Here is a 19,297-nt window from a genome sequence, read left to right as displayed (position 1 = left end):
GTTGGAGTTTTACATTCTTTCCCAAGGACTTCAAGAAGCCAGAAAGTATTATTATAAATTTACCACCTTAAGACCATAAGGTAACAAGGGTTAATGTTGGTTCTGGAAATCAGAAGACCTGAGTTTTTGTCAAATCTGTCCTCAAGAGCCCAGAATTTAGAGTTGAAAGAGGGTTTAACTACTTCAAGAGACCAGATCCCTATCCATGCTGAACATCCATGGTCTCTTCTCTTACGCTTTCCACCACATTATCTTTTTTTTTTTTTTTTAATAATTCTTCGGGTTTGTTTTCCAGGCTCTGCAGGAAGAGATCAGCATCTCAGGATGTAGCATGAAGTTGAGCTACCTGAGCAGCCGGACACCTGGCTACAAGTCTGTCCTGAAGATTAGCCTCACTCACCCTACCATCCCCTTCAATCTCATGAAGGTCCATCTCATGGTAGCTGTGGAAGGGCGACTTTTCAGGAAGTGGTTTGCTGCTGCCCCAGATCTCTCTTACTATTTCATCTGGGACAAGACTGATGTCTACAACCAGAAGGTGTTTGGACTCTCAGAAGCCTTTGGTAAGCTTCCTGCTATTTTTCTAGTCATGCCTATAGGACAGAGCATGTAATTTCTCCCATCATTCCTTTTTCTTTACTTCTCCTTCCTCTTCCTACCCCTTCAATACTCACCTCACTTGGGCAAGTCATTTCTGTTTGATCCTCAATTTCTTTAGCATTTAAATAGAAGTAAATAATAAACTCAAAGACAATATGGAGACATCCTTCAGTTACTCCAAATCAAGGTTTCTTGCCTTGGGAGATTTTTACTCATATCTTTCTGATCATAGTTTTAGAGTTGTAAGAGACTTTAGAAATCTTCGTGTTCATCTCACCTCTATTTTATAAATGAGGAAACTGAGGCCCACAAAACTGAAGGAAATTGCCCAGGGTCATATTGCTAATAAGTGTCTGAGGCAGAATTTGGACCAGGCCTTTCTGACAGTATTTCCAGAAATTCAATATGCTGCGGTATTTCCTGATGAGCTTATAATGTTGTTGTTCTGAAAAGATATAGCAGAAAATAATGTTAATATTTTATAATGTCTACTACCCTTCTAGGTAGCTAGGTAGCATAGTAGATAAAGCACTGGACCAGGTGTCAGGAAGAACTTAATTCAAATCCAACTTCATAAAGGCCAAATGACCCTGGGTAAATCCCTTAATTTCTATTTGCCTCAGTTTCTTCAACTGTGAAATAGGATAATCATAGCATCTACCTCTCAGAGTTGTTGTAAGGATTAAATGAGATAATATTGTAGGGTTTAACACAGTGTCTGACACATGGTAATCACCATATAAATGTTAGCATTATCATCATCACTATCATTATTATCATTATTATTATTAGTTATTATATCATCATTTCAGTCCTGTTGCAATAACTCCAATAGGTAAGTGGTACAGATATCATTGTCTTCATATTGCACTTGAGGAAACTGAAGCTTAGCTAGGATAAGTGAATTTGCCACACTTGTGTCACTCACTGGTGGCTCTGGGTTCAGGTCCTTTCTTTCATAACAGTCCAACACTCTTAAAATGATACATTTATAACCTTGGTTTTTAGATGGTCTTTATTCCTTCTCATAATGAAATAGACCTCCAGGACCATCTAGACAAATTCTCCTCATTTTACAAATGAGGAAACTTGAGGACCAGAGAGTTTATGACTTGAACAGTGCAACACAGCTAATAAGTGTATCCTGCCTGCAGAGTTCTTTCCAAAATAAACCTCCTTGGACTCAGGATGCAAATATGCATTTTTTAAAGGGAAGTGTGCTATGTCATTATTCATTTGTATTCTGTATCTGTTTCTCCATTCTTTCCCCAGTTTCTGTTGGATATGAATATGAATCCTGCCCAGATTTGATCTTATGGGAGAAGAGGACTGCAGTACTTCAGGGCTATGAAATTGATGCTTCCAAACTAGGAGGGTGGACCTTGGACAAGCATCATGCCCTCAACATCCAGAGTGGTGAGTGACTCAGTGGAAGGCCTTGTGGCCAGGGATGTAGGGGCCACCAGTTGGTCACTGGGTCTTATAAATAATTCAGTCTCCACTTGAGGAAGAAGGCTGCTATTGGCAAATAATTTATTGTAACCTACATTACCATAGCACACTCCATATGGGCAGATTTAAATGTAAAAAAAACCAATCTTTTGACTATATGAAAGATTGATGTACCAGTTTAGTTTTTTTCTGTGGTGCTGGTTATGGTTGTTGTTTAGGAATAAGTGATAGGTTTAGGCTACTAGATACAGCCAATATGCATCCAGAGCATTTCCCTCTACTCTCAGTTTAACCACTCTCAGACATTGTTGCCTGGAGCAAGACACTCAGCCTTCTTAGGCATGGATTGCTTCTACCACACTTATTTCCAGCCCTAATGATCAAATGAGATTATATTTGTAAAAGCACTTAGCCCAGTCCCTGATACATAATAGATACTATATAGCTTTTGACCTTCCTCATCTCCCTCTCTAATATCCATCTGTCTATCATCTAATATTTTATGTTCTGAGTCCCTTTCCACTTCTAATAAAAGCTTTTCTATGAAAAGCTCAGAGTCAACCAAGCAGCAATCTTCTATTTTAGGAGAAAGAGGAGATTTTCATATAGCCCTTCTCATTCATTCATGAAATAAAAGCCTGTTACAAAACAAGAAAAATTATCCTAGAAATTGTTCTTCATCCTGAAAATCTTTATTCAGAACCTAACATGGACATGGCCCTGTGCTCAGCACTTAGGATGTTCATTTTTAAAGATACAACAAATAACCATGTAAAATAAAATCAGAGGAGGAAATCAAAGTCAACCAAGGTTCAAGAGAGGAGAATGGAAGTAAAGCTTATTGAAGCCGGGGTGACTTTTTTTTTGTTTTGTCATTGGATTTCTAACTCTTTAAACAATTAACAAATAGAAGGTGCTTGATAAATTATTGTTGGCTCAGCTTTAATATCAATTTTTGAGGACTTTGCCATATTCTAGAAAGACTAAAAATCTAGTAAAAATCATTAGATATTAAAAATGATTTTTAGAGTAAGTCATATTAGTTAAGAAGAATGAGGCACAGATTCACTCATAAAAGTTTTCCCAGTAAGTAGAAATGTATTTTTCTTGTCCACACATGTTAAGGAAAAGGTGAAATTTATTTGGAAAAGGTAAGATTTGTTATCACTTTAATAACAATTTCATTATTCTAGATAGGGTTTTGTAGCATCTTCAAATTTATAGAGGCATGATGGTTCATTTAATCCAAGTTTCCACCCTAGGCAAGAATCCTAGCTTCCACATCACTGACAGGTGGCCTTCCAGGCATCTAATTTAGACCCTTGTCTATAAGCTAGGGAAAGGATACGTATCCAACACAGATGGTTGTCAATCCAATTTTTTTAAGTTCTCTACAGATGGTGCTTTCATAACCTCCCTAGGAAACCTGTTTCTGTATCTCACCCTCCTTGGCATTATCTCTTGCTGAAATTTAAGTGAACTTCTTCTTTCGTTCTTTTTTTAAAAAATGGAAAAGTACTGGTCAACATTCCCTCAGCATTTCCATGCCTTCTCATCCTTTGGGATTCTTGTCCTAGCATTTCCTCACATCTCAAATAGAGTATAGAACAAGGATGACAGAAACATTTCTTTGGCTCTTTGGACATTATATGGTTACCAACTCTAACTCTAGGTTATCGTTCATCTTTAGCCAACCTCTTTTTCTAGTCCAGGATTTCCTTGGTTGCCATAAGTGTGGTTTTATACTTCATTTCACCTATTGGTCATCTTCAGTCTTATGTTCTTGACATTTGTATGCATCTTATCATTATCTTTTGATTCACCTGAAAGGTTGATGTTTGATTCACAGTCATGTAGTAATAATATTAACATTGGAAATATGGGCTTTTCCAACAATAAGAACATGTTTACTAATTTTGAAATGTCTAAACTTTTTTTACCAACAGTAGACTCTTAACTTTCACTTCAATTCTGAACCTAGCTAATTAGCTTTTGCCAGTATCCTCCAAGATAAATATATTAAAGAACTTCCTACCATACTGTAACATCTTGGTGAGAGGCATCATTGGCCATTTGGTTTTTACTGATTGGATTGTTCAAATAATGTTCGCTGTTGTGAATTCTCTCTTTATGAGAATTCCAAAATATATTTATTCAGGAAGTCTCAAATAAATTACAAAAGAATTTTTAATAAGTTGTTTCAATGCCTTCTGTTTGTGCACAGAAATTTCTGGACATATGTCATCATGACTACCACCTAAGGAACCCTCTTTTTGTAGCAAAGAAAAACAATTGAATAAAACCTAAGAAAGAACCTGTAGATATAAACAAGAATAACTGTAAATAGAGGCTGAATGGCCTGAGGATCTTGACCAATAATTAGATAGTATCATCTTGAACTGAACTAAATTGGATTGAATTAAGAAAAAAAAGGAATGATCAGAATAAATGACATTTGTTGACCAAATCAGTGCTTCCATATGTCCATTTGTCAAAGATATGTAAAATTTTCATTACCTTCTCAGATGAATTTAGATTGGTTTGGTGTTTTTAATTGGCAAACATAAGGATAACTTGCTATCATCTGTTTCTAAAATGTTTAATAGAAAGAAAATAGACAACTTAATTTATAACTCCCTGGATTTTTGGAATAAGAGGGCCTGGGTTCAGATCCCAGATTTAATATTCATTACCTGTTTGACCCTGAGTCAACTGTTTCTCCTCTCTGGACCTTTGTAAAACTGGAGAGTCATATTAGATGAGCTATAAGGTCCCTTTGAGCTCTAAATCTCAGGATAGAAGACTTCACTATACCAAATAAAGGAGTGCTTGTGACTAATCCTTAGGAAAGAAAATAGACTTTTTCATCCCAACTCACTTTTTTCTTTTCTGACCTTTATCCTAGGTATACTACATAAAGGAAATGGAGAAAACCAGTTTGTATCCCAGCAACCACCTGTCATTGGAAGCATCATGGGGAATGGACGGAGGCGAAGCATTTCTTGTCCCAGTTGTAATGGCCTTGCTGATGGCAACAAGCTTCTGGCTCCAGTGGCACTCGCATGCGGCTCAGATGGGAGTCTCTATGTTGGTGACTTCAACTACATTCGGAGGATCTTCCCCTCTGGCAATGTCACCAACATCTTGGAGTTAAGGTAGTCACTCACTGGTCATAACTTTCAGTCATAATATTTTCTTTGTTCTGCTTGGGCCCAGCTGCAATCAGCCACTGGAACACCAAATAGCACTACAGCATGATGGGATAGGGATAGGGCATCTCTGATTCAAATATTCCACAGATGGGGCAGATGAGAAGTGAGTTTACACCCAGCTAAGACTTCCCTCCCCAAGGCAGTTTCTCAACTCTCTGAACAGCCTTTAGAATTACAGAAAAGTCCTTGCAGGTCAAGGCAACTTAGAAGTCTTTTCTTAAATCCTTTGATATTATGTCAGAAATTCAGGAAGAAGAGCTGTTTTAAAGAAGGTCAAAAGAAGAAGGATTAATGGAAGCCTTGGAGATGTTAAAATGTTGGTGCCAGTTGACTTCCATCCCTAAAGAGTAAATGGATCTATAGATCCATTCTTCTTTCATTCATCTATTTGTATTCATGCAGCATTCCTCATATATTCATTCATTCTTTCATTCATTTGTATTCAAGGAGAATTTATTAAATATCTACTATGGGCCAAGCACAGTGCCAGATGTTGGGGAGACAGTGATAATAGGATTTATTTAAGTACCTTTATCTGGTCTAGGCATTCATCAAGGAAAGTTAAGTACCTGAGCACCTCCTAAATGTTTTTAGTTAACTCTCCAACATTCAAGGTGATTCAATAAACATTTTATGAAGTGACAACTGGTTTTCATAGGATCATACTTGTTACTAGGGGAGATACAAAGTTTAAGATGCCTTCATGACACTATAGACCAGCTGAGGAAGTAGGCATGTGAATCAGTAAATGCACAAACACAAAAACAGGCACCTCCCCAATATTTGATTCAATTCAATTCAACAAACATATTGAGCATCTATGTCCAGATCTATTCTAGATACTAAGAAAACAAACAGTATTTACTAATGCACAGTCCCTGCCCTCATAAAAGGCATGGCATAGTGAGGGCACCATGACTCCTCTTGGAATATGGAGTCAGAAACCCAGGATCAGAATTTCAGCTTTGCAACTTTTGCCTTGTGGGACCCTGAATAAATAATTTAATCTCTATAAGTTATATTTCAATATAATTATATATATATATATCTTTCTATGAAATGATGATAACATGATATGTTAAAGAATATAGTGGGTCAATCTTTAAGTCTAGAAGACTGTATTAAAGTCCTGCTTCTGGCACTTGTGCGTTATATGACCACAGACAAATTGCTCCATAAGTGCCGAGAACAAGTTTATAAGATTCCATTACTGAGGTGCCATGTGGTTCATTGGAGGGAGTTCTCCATATTGGTAGACTCCCAGGTCTGGCGCCCTACCCACAAATGAAAAGTTTGTACAAAATGTTCCTTTCCAAACTAAATTCTATGGCACAGTGAGCTTTGGTCAAGAAGACCTGAGTTCAAATTCAGTCTTAGATATTATTAGCCTTGTACCCTGGGAAAGCTGCTTAACCTTTTTTTCTCAGTTTCCTCAACTGCAAAATGTAAAATATGTAATCATAGCTACTGTCCTGCAAGATTTTGTGAAAATTAAATGAGTTAATATTTGTAAGGTGCTTAGTATGGTGCCTAGAATACTTTTTGGCACAATATAAATTTTATTCCCTTCCTCTCCCCATATCTTTCCTCACTGGGAAGCCAGTATCTATTCTCACCAACTTTTGAGATCCTTGAGGTAAATAAGAGCCTAGATGTCCCCAAAAGAAAACCTTGTAGATAGAATGGATGCAAGCATTTGTGTGCCACCAGAAGCCAGGGCTCACAGTACCTTGGCTTTCCCACCACCACTATCATCACCCTTATTCCTGGTCTGGCGACTAGGGAAAGACAGCTCAGAAACCCAGAATCTCCATTGTTAAATAAATTCATTACATATGCCCTCTAGATGTAGCTTTTTCATGAGTAAGTCTCTTTTCCTTTCTTAATCCCTCTTTCATGCTTTCTGTTAAGAAAGAATCCTATGAACTTTAATCTTAAATGTCTCTTGGAGGGATGGTGTAAAAGGTATAGGGTTAAGAAACTATGACAGAAAAGAAGTATCTCCAGCTTCAAATGCTGGTTTTGCAACTTATAATATCATAGATACAGATTTTGACACAGAAGCTGGCTAGGTGGTATAACATATAGAACTCTGGGCCTGGAATTAGGAAGACCTAAGTTCCAATCTACCCTCAGACACTGTGTTATCCTGAGTAAGTCATTTCTATCTGCTTCAGTTTCTTCATCTGTAAAATGGGAATGATAGAACCCATCTCCCAGTGTTGTTGTGAGGATCAAATGGGATATTTGTAAAGTTCTTTGCAAATACAAAAGCTTTATAAAATAGGAAATAGGTCCAAGAAGGGGAAGAGACTTACTCTAGGAAACACAAAAGTAAGAGTCACAGCTCTTATCTTTGAACCTAGGTGCTCTGATTCTAAATCAAGATTTCTTCTGAGTAAAACACATTGCTTCTGTTTATTGTCTCTTTGACCAAGGCAAAGTCACTTAATTAATTATTCAGTCAATCACCATTTATTAAGTGCTATCTCTATTTTCAAAGTCATCATGAAATGAAGAAATTAGCACAAATGGTCTCTGAGTCTCCTCCTTCCCAGTTCAAAAAACCCTAGGAAGAGACTTACTCTAGGAAACACAAAAGTAAGAGTCAGAGCTCCTATCTTTGAACCTAGGTGCTCTGATTCCAAATCAAGATTTCTTCTGAGTAAAACACATTGCTTCTGTTTATTTTCTCTTTGACCAAGGCAAAGTCACTTAATTATTCAGTCAATCACCATTTATTAAGTGCTATCTCTATTTTCAAAGTCATCCATGAAATGAAGAAATTAGCACAAATGGTCTCTGAGTCTCCTCCTTCCCAGTTCAAAAAACCCTATGATACTGTGGCTTGGAGTTCATCAGAACTTGCAAGCTGGAGAATGGCTGTTCTCTTCTCTGGGATGCTTTTCCTTCTTTAGTAAAGTAAAGGGAATTATATTTAGAAGGCTGCCAAGACCCCTTCCATTCCCTAAATGAAGAAAGCTTTTAATGGTTTTTTGGGGGGGCCGTCCTCCTGAAAATTATAGATGGAGACAAAGAAGACTTTCAGAAAGGTTTCCTGACCAAAATTCCCTTCCAACAGAGTCCACCATCGGAGCTGTAATTGATGTCTTTGCTTACAAATGTTCCCTCTGCCTCTTTTCTTGATGAATTGCTACCCACCCTTTAAAACCCTGGACAAAATTCCAACACTTCTAGGAAACCTTCCCTATTTCCCCTCAGAACTCACTTGTCCTCCTTGTAGCTCTATAATTCTTAATGTAACTTCAAGTGTCATAATTATCTCTGAGTGTCTTTCCCCTCTTCTAAGCTATTTGAGGGAGCCTACTTCATCCAAACATTTCTTCCTCAGCCCTGAATTCAAAGCTATACACACAAAAGCTATTGAATAAATATTTGTTGAATTGAATCGAATTTGAATAGTGTCCACACATTGTCCAGTGTACAGATTAGGATATTTATAGGCAGAGAAAGAAGTGAAGGATATGAGATTCAGGAAAGGAGGCATGGGTTGTACTAATAGTTAAAATCCTGCCTCTGATTCACACTGTGTGACACTGGTCAGGTCACCTGGACCTCTTTTTTTTCCATCTCTAAAATGGAAAAGTTGGACTCAGTAACCTCTAAGGTCTTTTCCCAGCTCTTAATCTTAGATCTTATGATACTGTAAGAGTTTAGAAAAGAAGATCCTGCCCATAACAATAAGAACAGTTTATATTTCTTCAGCATTTGAAGATGTGAAATTACTTTCTTATACATTATTTCACTTGATCCTCCAAGGATGGTTTAGTGCAATTAATGTGATATTTGGAGCCAGAAAACATGAGCGTGAATCTTTTCCATTGCATGATTCCCATTATTTTCCTTTACTGCACCATATGTCCCAGCCAAACTGGACAACAAGCTGTTCCATGAATTCAAAACACCATCTCCCACCTACCTCTCGGCATTCCCACAAACCATCTCTCATGCCTGTAAGATATTCTCTCATCTTCTCCCTCTTCCCCCTAGCTGAAAGCAAACTCTCCCTCCTCAAAAAATCCTAAGAACCCCTTTACTTGTTATATCTTCTACCACCATCACACCTTGTTGTTCAGCCATTTCAGTCTTGTCCCATCCTTTGTGATCCCATTTGGGATTTTCTCAGCAATGCTACTGGAACGTTTTGCCATTTTCTTCTCTAGCTCATTTTAAAAGATGGAAAAAATGGAGTTAAAACAAGGTTAAATGACTTGCCCAAGGTCACATAGTTAGTAACTTTTTTTTGTTCTGCAAGGCAATGAGGGTAAGTGATTTGCTCAAGGTCATACAACTAAGTAAGCGTTAAGTGTCTGAGGCTGGATTTGAACTCAGGTCCTCCTGACTTGAGGGTCAGTGCTCTAGCCACTGTTCCACTTAGCAGACCCCTATCACTCCTTGCCATGTACTATGATTTTTTGTGAATGTTTTCAGAACTCCCTGCAATAGAACACAACCTCCTTTAGGGCAGGGAAAGTTTGGTTTTTGTCTTTGCATGACCAAGACCTAACCCAGAACAGCTGCTCAATAAATGTTTGTGAATTGAATCAAACTAAATCGATAAAATAAATGTGCATGATTTCCCTTTGGGACCTTGGACTTAATTTCTCAAGCTACCAGTTTCCAATCTGTTAAAACAGGGATGATCATCCCTCTCCACTACCCCCCACTGCCCCTCTCTCAAGGGATATGATTAAAGTAAAGATTAAATGAGATCATAGTCATAAAAGTTAGGACCAAATTGACTGTTTTAATGAAAATCTATGAAAAGACTATTTCTCTTCAAGAGGGTGGTCTTGTCACTGCAACTATAGGAAAGAAACTATGATTAAAAGAAAGTATCAGTTAATGAAATTACAGTAAAATAATGACAGAATCACTTGTATTTTGTAAGGCCAAGATATCCTGGAAAATGATTTGCAAGGTTATATATGTGCATATCTTTATCTATAAATTAACCACTGCCAAAAGGTTAGCCAGCAAAGGAATATTTTTTTCAGGGGGATAGCAGATAATTGTCTGCCCTGTCATGCAGTGATTGTAGGGTGTCAGGGGAGGGAGCATCCTTGCCTTTGGAAGCACAACCCCTTGAAAATATACACATATTGTAATGTAGACACATCAATCATACTTGCACTTTCAGTAAACATTCACTGAGATTCTATTATGTGTGGAGAATTATTTAGTTCACCATAGGAAATACAAAAATAAATAAGACAAATAACCACCCTTATAGGGTCTCACACACACCCCTCCTTCTCTATTCCCATCATACCACTCTAATTCAAACCCTCATTCATGCTCACTTGGATTATTATTAGGAACCTCCTAACAGTTCTTTCTGCCTCCTCTTAACTTACCAGAAATTAAAACTTCAAATCATTATCAGAAAAACCACTCCTGCTCAAAAATATTCAGTGGCTCCCAATTCTCTATCAATTAAATTTTAAACTTCTCTTCCTAGAATTCAAGGCTCTCTACAAGCTAGTAACATCCAGTCTCTCCAGCTTCATCTTTTTTTATTCCTGTGTTCCGGTCAAATTGGACAACTTTTTTTTAATAGTCTGTTCGGGACAGGAGAGTAAGATTGAGAGTGGTATTAGACATAAAACATATATACAGGTGGTTATAATACAAAATAGAAAAGCAAGATAATAATGAAAAGTAATACAGAATGTGATGTGTACATAGGAGACACAAGTGATGAGAGCAATTCAAAATAGGGGAAATTACTTCCATGTGGTCTGGGAAAGGGGAGGGGACTCAGGAGTGGCATCCTGGATGAGGTTGAACCTGAGCTGGACCTTGAAAGATGGGAAGAATTTCAGTAAGAGGAAGAGAGAAGGGGGGCATTTTAAATACATACATACATACATACATATATATGTATATATGTATATATATATATATATATATATATATAGAGAGAGAGAGAGAGAGAGAGAGAAAGAGAGAGAGAGAGAGAGAGGTTTCTATACATCTAAATCTCTGCAAATGGATGTAGAGATACAAGTAGTTCTAAGTAATTATTCAAGAGAAACAAATATTTCAATCCCCATCTAACCCTTGTTAAAGGCCCAGAATATATCAGCCGCCTGAGCTATCATCCCTCTTGGTGAGCAGCTCTGGAGCAGGTAAAATCCTGCCTCCTCTGTGATGTGTAGCAGCTTGTAAGGGAGCCCACTGACAAGTCATATCCAATCTGAAATATATCAGTGTCCAAGCTGCTAAATCTTTATTTATTATCGCACCTCATGGTACCATTGCTGTCAAGTTTTCAATCTGCTAATAATGCTTCTATCCTAGCTTCTAACATTTCATTCTTTCTTCTATTTCCTGCATTCCTGTCTTCTGTCAGAAATAAAGATTTCAGACATAGGTAAGCCAACCAGGGGAACATTTCCCGCCTCTCCCTGTTTTGCTGCATGTTGTCGTATGGTGAAGCACAGGTGCCATATCCAGATGACTCAATAGCTAGTTGATGGAGGGTAGTCCAAATGGAAGGTGGGATGGACCCTACTCCCCTCAGTCTGTTGTTACAGAGAGAAGTGGCAATGTTTAATTGACTACTATGAATATAATGAATTAAGGGACAAAAGTGTGGGGGAAGGAATTTTTTTTAAATCTTGAATACTTTTGCATAGAAATGTTAATGTCATAGATCTAATTGTCCTCCAAATAAAGGACAGGCTACACTAAAGTAAGACCATCTTGATAATATAGTCAATCCATTTTAATGACTTCCACAGGAAAAAAAAAATGAGACCTCAGCAGTATGGCCAGAATCTAAAGACCAGCAGGCATTGGGATGTTGGCACATTTGTGGGCAACCCTTGTGTCTGGGATTGGGAGGCCTGGAAGTCAGCTGTTCTGTAGTCTAATTATTTGTCAATAAGGGCAGAGACAAAAGGGCATAGTTTGATAGGTCAGGCAATGAAACTCCTAAAAGATTTGGTTCCTGAGGTAGACCTTTGTTACAGGCAGAGGATGTTTTTCCTTCAGTTGCATGGGAATACTACAACAGATTTTGACTCAATCAGCCATACTTGGAAAAATTTCAACCCACCACCATCACCTGTCATTGCCAGATCTCATCAGCCTTCTGCCAAGTATTTATTCATTTCAATTTCCTAGTCTCCCCATTCTCACACAAATATGGATGGCTTAAAATGTAAAGTATCCATAGATTTTGATTTCACATTTGCATAAAGTTCATTGTTAGCAAAGACTATTGACCTGGAAGTCAAGAGGCCCAAATTCTAATATCAGCTCTATTACTAATTAGATCTGACCCCCTCATACAAATTGCTTCTTTATGGGCTTCAGTTTCTAAGTTTCTAATCTTGAAAAGGTAGAGCTTAGAAAACAGTTCTTCCCACTTTATTATTCCAAAGTCTAATATTCAATATTCTTTAATATAACATTTTCTGTTGTGAGGTCCCTTCCAGCTCTGACATCTTCTGTTGTAAGGTCCATACCAGCTCTGACATTCGATATTCAGTGTGCTAACATTCTGCATTTTAAGGTGCCTTCCAAATCTATTGTTCTATGTTCTAAGTTCATTTCCAGCTCTAATATTGGGGATTTATACATGATATGAATTTAATCCTGAACTGAGGACACTTCACTACTAACTTGAATTCTGATGGACTTTATCCTGAGGACACAAGAATAATTCCCATTGTCCTTCTAAGTGGCAGACTGCATTCATATGGAAGTGGAGAGTGGATCTCCTTCCTTCCTAAGACCTTTCCATCAGTCACAGGGAAGTTATTTGCTCTCTCACTTCTATATGAAAGGGATAAATGGAAATAGCTTGTATTGAGGAGAATGGAGCTCCTTCCCCAATCTTAACAGGTATCACAGAATAATTCACATAGCTTCTATAGCTACCAACATTATGACCAGAGATGTAGCTGCTATCTTCCAATTTCCAGGCCAGTGCTCATCTTCCTAAAAACAATATTGCCTCAGAATCAACTATCCAACTAGAACCTTCCTCTTACTCCTTCCCAGGCTCATTGGAACAGTTATTGATTGTCTCAAGACTAGCTCAGGAAATAAACTCCAGCTATTCACTCAGTCTTCCAGTTGTCTAAAGGTTTCCCTGATCCATAAAGCCACAATGACCTTGACTTAAAGTCAGAAGACCTGAGATGAGTTTCTAATTTTGCTTCTGACAGACTGCACGGCCCTCAGTCACTGGGAGCAAGTGGAAGTCATGAATCAGGAGGTGAAATGGGCCTCAACTCCCCTCAGTCTACTGTTGCAGAGAGAAGTGGACAATGTTTAATTGACTGCTGTGGGTATAACAAAATGAGAGACAAAGATGTGAGGGGAGGAATTTTTTAAACCCTGAATACATTTGTACAACTAGATGACACAGTGGATAGAGGTCCAGGCCTGAAATCAGGAAGACCTGAGTTCAAATTTGAGCCTGGGCTAACTGTGTGATCCTGAGCAAGTCAGTTAACTCTGTTTCAGTTTCCTCATCTATAAAATGAACTGGAGAAGGAGATGACAACCAACTCAACTATCTTTGCCAAAAAAAAATCACCAAATGGAGTCATATAGAATCAGACACAACTGAAATGACTGAGTAACAACTGAGGCTCAGAGTTTTTAAGAACCTTGTCCATAATCATATAGCCAGGAAATGCCCTGAGACCTGAACCTAGAACTTGTGACATATCACTAAGATGCCTTCCAAGCCCTAAGATTCTACATTTGCATGATGATGCAGGAGCAGTCAACAAACATTTGTTTAACACCCACTTATAAAGGGACCCAAAAAATATCCCTAGCCTCAAGGAGGTCAATGGTGAAGCCCACATGTGTGAACCAACAAAATATAGAGAAGGCACCAAAAGACTTAATGCTGTTTTTAAGTGTTAATTGTACGAAGACTTCTGGCATACCCTCTAAGACCTTATAAAAGGAAGATAATAACAGAGGGAGGGGACTCAGAGGAGTGGGATTGAGAGGAGCAGGATCAAAAGGGAATGGTCCAGATCACTACTAATGGTCTCTGGGAAGAAAGCCCTTGGGGAAGTTCCCAGGATACAAACCAGGGTGACTGCCTTTAGATCCATCCCAAAACAAACTGGAAATTCACTGGCCCAGTAACTATAAACTAAGTACAACCTATATTCAAGTCCTACTGTGCGCCTTCTGTTCCTCTGGGCTCTGTGTTGTATACACATTTGTGTTTGAGAGCAAAGAGGGCAAGCTAGGGGTAAAATTTTGATTTCTTCCATCCCAGAAACTTACTTTTGCTTTCCTATTTCAATCTCATCTACCAAAATCTCTTAGTTCAGAGGGACTCTAAAGCCACCCAACCAAACCCATTCTTCACAGGAATCCCCTCTATATTTCAAACAAGTAAGCATCTAACCTTTGCTGGAAGATTTCTAGTGGAGCATTCACTCCCTCCCAAATCAACCCAATCCACTTGGGAAAGCTCTAATTTTAGAACATTTTTTTTCTTCATAAAAAAACACAAGGAAGAAAAAGCCTCATCCCCTAAACCTTATGGTATCCCCTTAGATATTTCATGTCTCTCCCCCATCCACCATCTTCTCAAACATTCCCATTTCCTTCGACTGAATCTTCTTTGGCCAATCTGCATCCTTGAGCAGCACCTTCTGAACCTTTCATCACATTGTTGGTGCTCTCTAAATCATGAGGGACAGCATGGATTTGCTGAACGAAGTTCTGCCATTTGCTAGTTGTAAGACCTCTGGCAAATCATTTAATCCTTCTGGACCTCAATTTCCTCATCTGTTAAGTGAAAGGATTGGACTCAAGGTCGGGTCCAGTTTTAAAATATGACCCTGACATCCCAGATCCTTTTCTCTCTTACTTACTCTGAAGCTTCACATCCCTTGGTCCTGTACTTGTACTGTTAATTTTTTTAATCCAAGTGTGGGGCTCTTACATTTATCCCTATTAAATTTTATCTTATTATATTCAGCCCATCATTTTAGGCTGTCAGATTTTTTTGGATCCTCACTCTGTCATCTGACATATTAGTTATCCCTTCCAGCTTTGTCTTACCTATAAATTTGATAAGTAAATTGAATCTGTGCTTTCATTTAAGTAATTGATAAAAATGTTATAAATGGTACAGGGCAAAGGAGAGATTCCCTGAGGCATTCCACTAGAAACTTCATTTTTGATCCAGTCATTAAACCATTTCCAAAACCTCCAAACTGTATTGTTACCTAAGCCCATATTTCTCCATCTTGTCTGTCAGAAAAGCAGAAAAAAATTTATCTGTGGTTTTGCTGAAATCCAGGACCAGTGTATCTAAGATACTTCCTTGCTCTATGACAATCTAACATTTTGTCTAGTATTATCTCAAAGCATTTCAAAACAGCTACATGTATTTTCTGGTTGGGAGAAGAGGACTTACTTAAAGGGAAAGAAATAGAGAGAAACAGGCCCTTAGTTGACATTTGCATATAAAGAAAGAAATCCCAGTACTTCTATTCAGTGATTTGTGTCTAACAGTCACATATATAGTATGACTAGAGTCACATTGCTTGCCTAAGCATTATTTTTCTATGATCTTAGCAAACACGAACATGTCATGTTCTAAGGTCCCTTCTAACTTTTGCATGCTATATTCTAATTCTGTATTTCCAACTTTGATATCTATCCCAAGGACTCATCTACCTCCAACATTTTATGGTCCAAAGCCTCTTCCAGCTTTAACATTCTGCATCCAAATATCCTATGTTCCAAGTTCCCATCTAATGTTAACATTCTGTGCTCTTACAATCTGTGATTTTCAAGCCAAGTGATACATTTTCTAGCTTTCTCTTTTAAAATGCATACAGAACTGGGAGTCAGGAAATCTGCCTTAGTTTGATCATCTATAAAATGAGAGGCTTAAAGTAGATGACCTCCAAAGTCCTTTGCAGTTTTAACATTCTCTGCTTATAAAACTGTCTCTCTTAAAATGCCACACCAAATGATTTCTGCAGCACCTGGTCCCAGGTTCCCTTCCCTGACTCACTTGGGAAAATAGGAAAGTTGCCCTTGGTGACAAGCACCCTCAAAGATTAAAGACATCTGCCTCAGGCTTTAGAAATGAGGTTGCTGATTAAATGGGTTTTTCAATTGTTACCAAAACCAATGTGGGTAGAGGACACACATCATATTTCTCATCATGTAAGTTTTCTCCAAAGATGATTCACTAATCTTGTCAAAATCACCAACTTCAGCTATTTGGAGAGCCCCCCTAGAGTGAAGAAAGCCTGCCTTCTTGTTTAGCTGTCATAAAGGGACCAATCCCTATCCCAAATTTGTGGGATGCCTGGAGCCTACCATTTGACAAAAATGTCCCTTCTGGAGATAGAATCATTGTTGCCTCAGAACTGGAAGAGAACACAAAGGTTGTCTTTTCTATCTCATGCCTAAATTTACCCTGTAACCCCTCCTATAAGTAACTATTCCACCCCGGACTTCTACCTCTTACTTCTAATGACTTGGAACTCTTTATTGAGGCAGTCCATTCCACTTCAGACTTTTCAAAGAAGTTTTACTTATAATAACCTGAAACTGCCTCTCTGAAACATCCACCCACTCTTCCTTCTTCAGCCCTCTGAAGCCAATAGACCTTCAGGAGACAAGTCTCCAAAGTCTCCTCTTCTCTAAGTAAAACAACCAGTCCCTCCCCATCCTGGAAACCCCCTTGGATGTCATCCCAAAGTGGTACCCAGAATTGAGCATCCTACTTCAGATGTGGCCTAAGAAATAAAACCAGTCCAAATACTTTGCTTTTAGAATTATAAGACCTCATGAGCTATCATACTGAATAGCTGTTGACTCACATCAAGCTCATAGTCCACTAGGAAGGAATGTAAGGCAAGGTCAGAAAAGTGGTCACCCATTTTCAAATATTGCTTTTGTAACAAATTGATGGGTCAGCTTAGTACAAGAGACCAGGGAAAGAAAATTCCACAATCCATAAGAGCTGGAAGGATCATTAAATGAGTTCTTAAGATCACTGAATTTGAGAGTTGGGATGAATCTCAGTTGCCATTGAATCCAACTCCTATATGAAAGGAAATCCCATCATAACATATGAGCCATTGTCCATCCTTGGCTTGATGACCTCAGTTCTTATTCTCCAAGGCAGTCCATTCTGCTTCTTGCATAACTCTAATTGTCAGTTTTTTATGGCATCATATCTAAATTTTCCCCTTTTACTACAACATCTAATTAACTCCACCTCATCTTAAGGAAGAGGAATTTGGAACCCAGAGAAGTCAAACAACTTGTCTAAAACAACCCAGTGAATTAGCATCAGAACCCTAAATCTGGTATATGCCACATATTCCAGAATTGAAGCCTGGGCATCACCACTTCACATATTCTCTGATATCCAAGCCCTGATCCTTAGGTATTGGTTATCTGAAGAATCCCCAGTGTAAATGACAGTCCCTGAGGACCTGCAGAATAAATAGTTGAAAACTGAGACTGGCCAATGTAGACAAGTACTTCCCCAACCCAACCCCGAGGGCCTATTTCCCCTTAAGGTGTCTGTCACTCATTTATCATGAGTGACAACTAGGTACATGAAATCATGGCCCACCCATCTCCCATCATCAGGAAAGCTTTTGTTGCCAGATCTGAGGTGCCTAGAAGGTCCCTGTGCTATTTGGTCACAATACATATCAATTAGAGAAAAGAAATCTGCTTGAACTTCAGTAGGATTAAGTCATGGAACTGTTCTGGGATATAGATTTTAAAAAACCCTTCTGCTAATTGAGGTATTCTTAACTTATTATAACAACTCTACAATTCTGTAGCTAAACTCACTCACAACTCTGTGATGTAGGTAGTATAAAAATTATTACTATCATTTTACAGATAAGGAAACTGCAAGGGACAAGAAAGTGATTTGTGATTTACCTAGGATCATGTATCTAGTGGTAGGAGTAGTAGTAGTAATAATAAGAACCAGGATTTATGAAGTAATTTAAGTTGACAGAGTGCTTCATATGTGTCTCATTTGATCCTCATAATAACCCTATAAGGTAGAATTCATTATTATCTCCATTTTACAAATAAAAAAAACCAAAGCTCAGATTGATTAAGTGAATCTAGGGGATCACGTGCCAGTAAATGTCTGAGTCCAGATTTGAACTTGGGTCTTCCTGATCGTAGGTACATCCCCTATACCCCTTGACTTCTGATCTAGACTTCTTCCTAGGCACCATATAGGCTATCCCCATTGCTTTGAGGCTATTAAGGTTTAACAATTTAAGAAGTTCTGGTCTGCCAGAACTTATGGGAGTAGAAGAAATATGCTTGTTCTTTCTGGATTAGACCAGACCATACCCCAGTCCAATCCCTAATAACACTTGTCCCCTCAAACATAAGTATCAAACATGCTTCCAAAGGTAGACTGTATTGTAGTTCCCAAAACTTCCCAAGTGCAGCCTGAACCAGATTAAAATAAAATTGGGAAATACAACAAAATAAAGAAATATACCATTGAACATACATAATGTTAATAAGTGTTTTCTAAGTAACTATGCAGTTTGCAGTGATCATAATGTGCCATTTAATAAACCCCATTTCTATTTGGATATAACACAGCTTTGGAATTAGAAGAGATGTATGATTTATGAAAACCTTGAGGAACCCACGTTATAATGATGTTGAGAGGGAAGATGTTAGAGAAGCAAGAATCCCATCCTAGAGGTCCAGCATAGTAGGGTCTAACACATCCCACATGCATGTTCCCATTACTAGTCAATGATGAGTAAACCTGGCCAGTGATACTGGGCTGAGTAACCACTGTGGAACTGTTCACCCTCCACAAATCAGTTCTAATTCAGTGAGAACTCCCTGAGTCAAGAATCTTGGCAGTAGACCTGCTCATATTCAGATACCCCTTGGAAAGAGTACTGAATGTGGAAGTCAGTGACCTTGAATTCAAATCTTAGATCTGCTACTTGCCACTTCTCTGATGTGGAGAAGTGACTTCACTTCTCTGGGGC

The 19,297-nt window shown here is 38.3% G+C and overlaps 1 protein-coding gene across 7 annotated transcripts in view; it reads left to right on the top strand.

Annotated features, from left to right (window-relative positions):
- The window catches only part of TENM4 (teneurin transmembrane protein 4), a 1,252,272-nt gene that overhangs the window by 1,171,474 nt on the left and 61,501 nt on the right, over positions 1-19,297 (top strand). For all 7 annotated transcript variants that reach the window (XM_074216997.1, XM_074217000.1, XM_074216995.1 and 4 more), the window contains 3 exons: positions 296-563; positions 1,873-2,016; positions 4,958-5,207. In XM_074216997.1, coding sequence (XP_074073098.1) covers positions 296-563; positions 1,873-2,016; positions 4,958-5,207 — 662 coding nt within the window. The remainder of the gene's footprint in view (positions 1-295; positions 564-1,872; positions 2,017-4,957; positions 5,208-19,297) is intronic.

The sequence above is a fragment of the Macrotis lagotis genome, chromosome 1 (assembly GCF_037893015.1).
Source record: "Macrotis lagotis isolate mMagLag1 chromosome 1, bilby.v1.9.chrom.fasta, whole genome shotgun sequence".
NCBI classification, from domain to species: Eukaryota; Metazoa; Chordata; class Mammalia; order Peramelemorphia; family Peramelidae; genus Macrotis; species Macrotis lagotis.
This window is presented reverse-complemented; position numbering and strand designations above follow the sequence as displayed.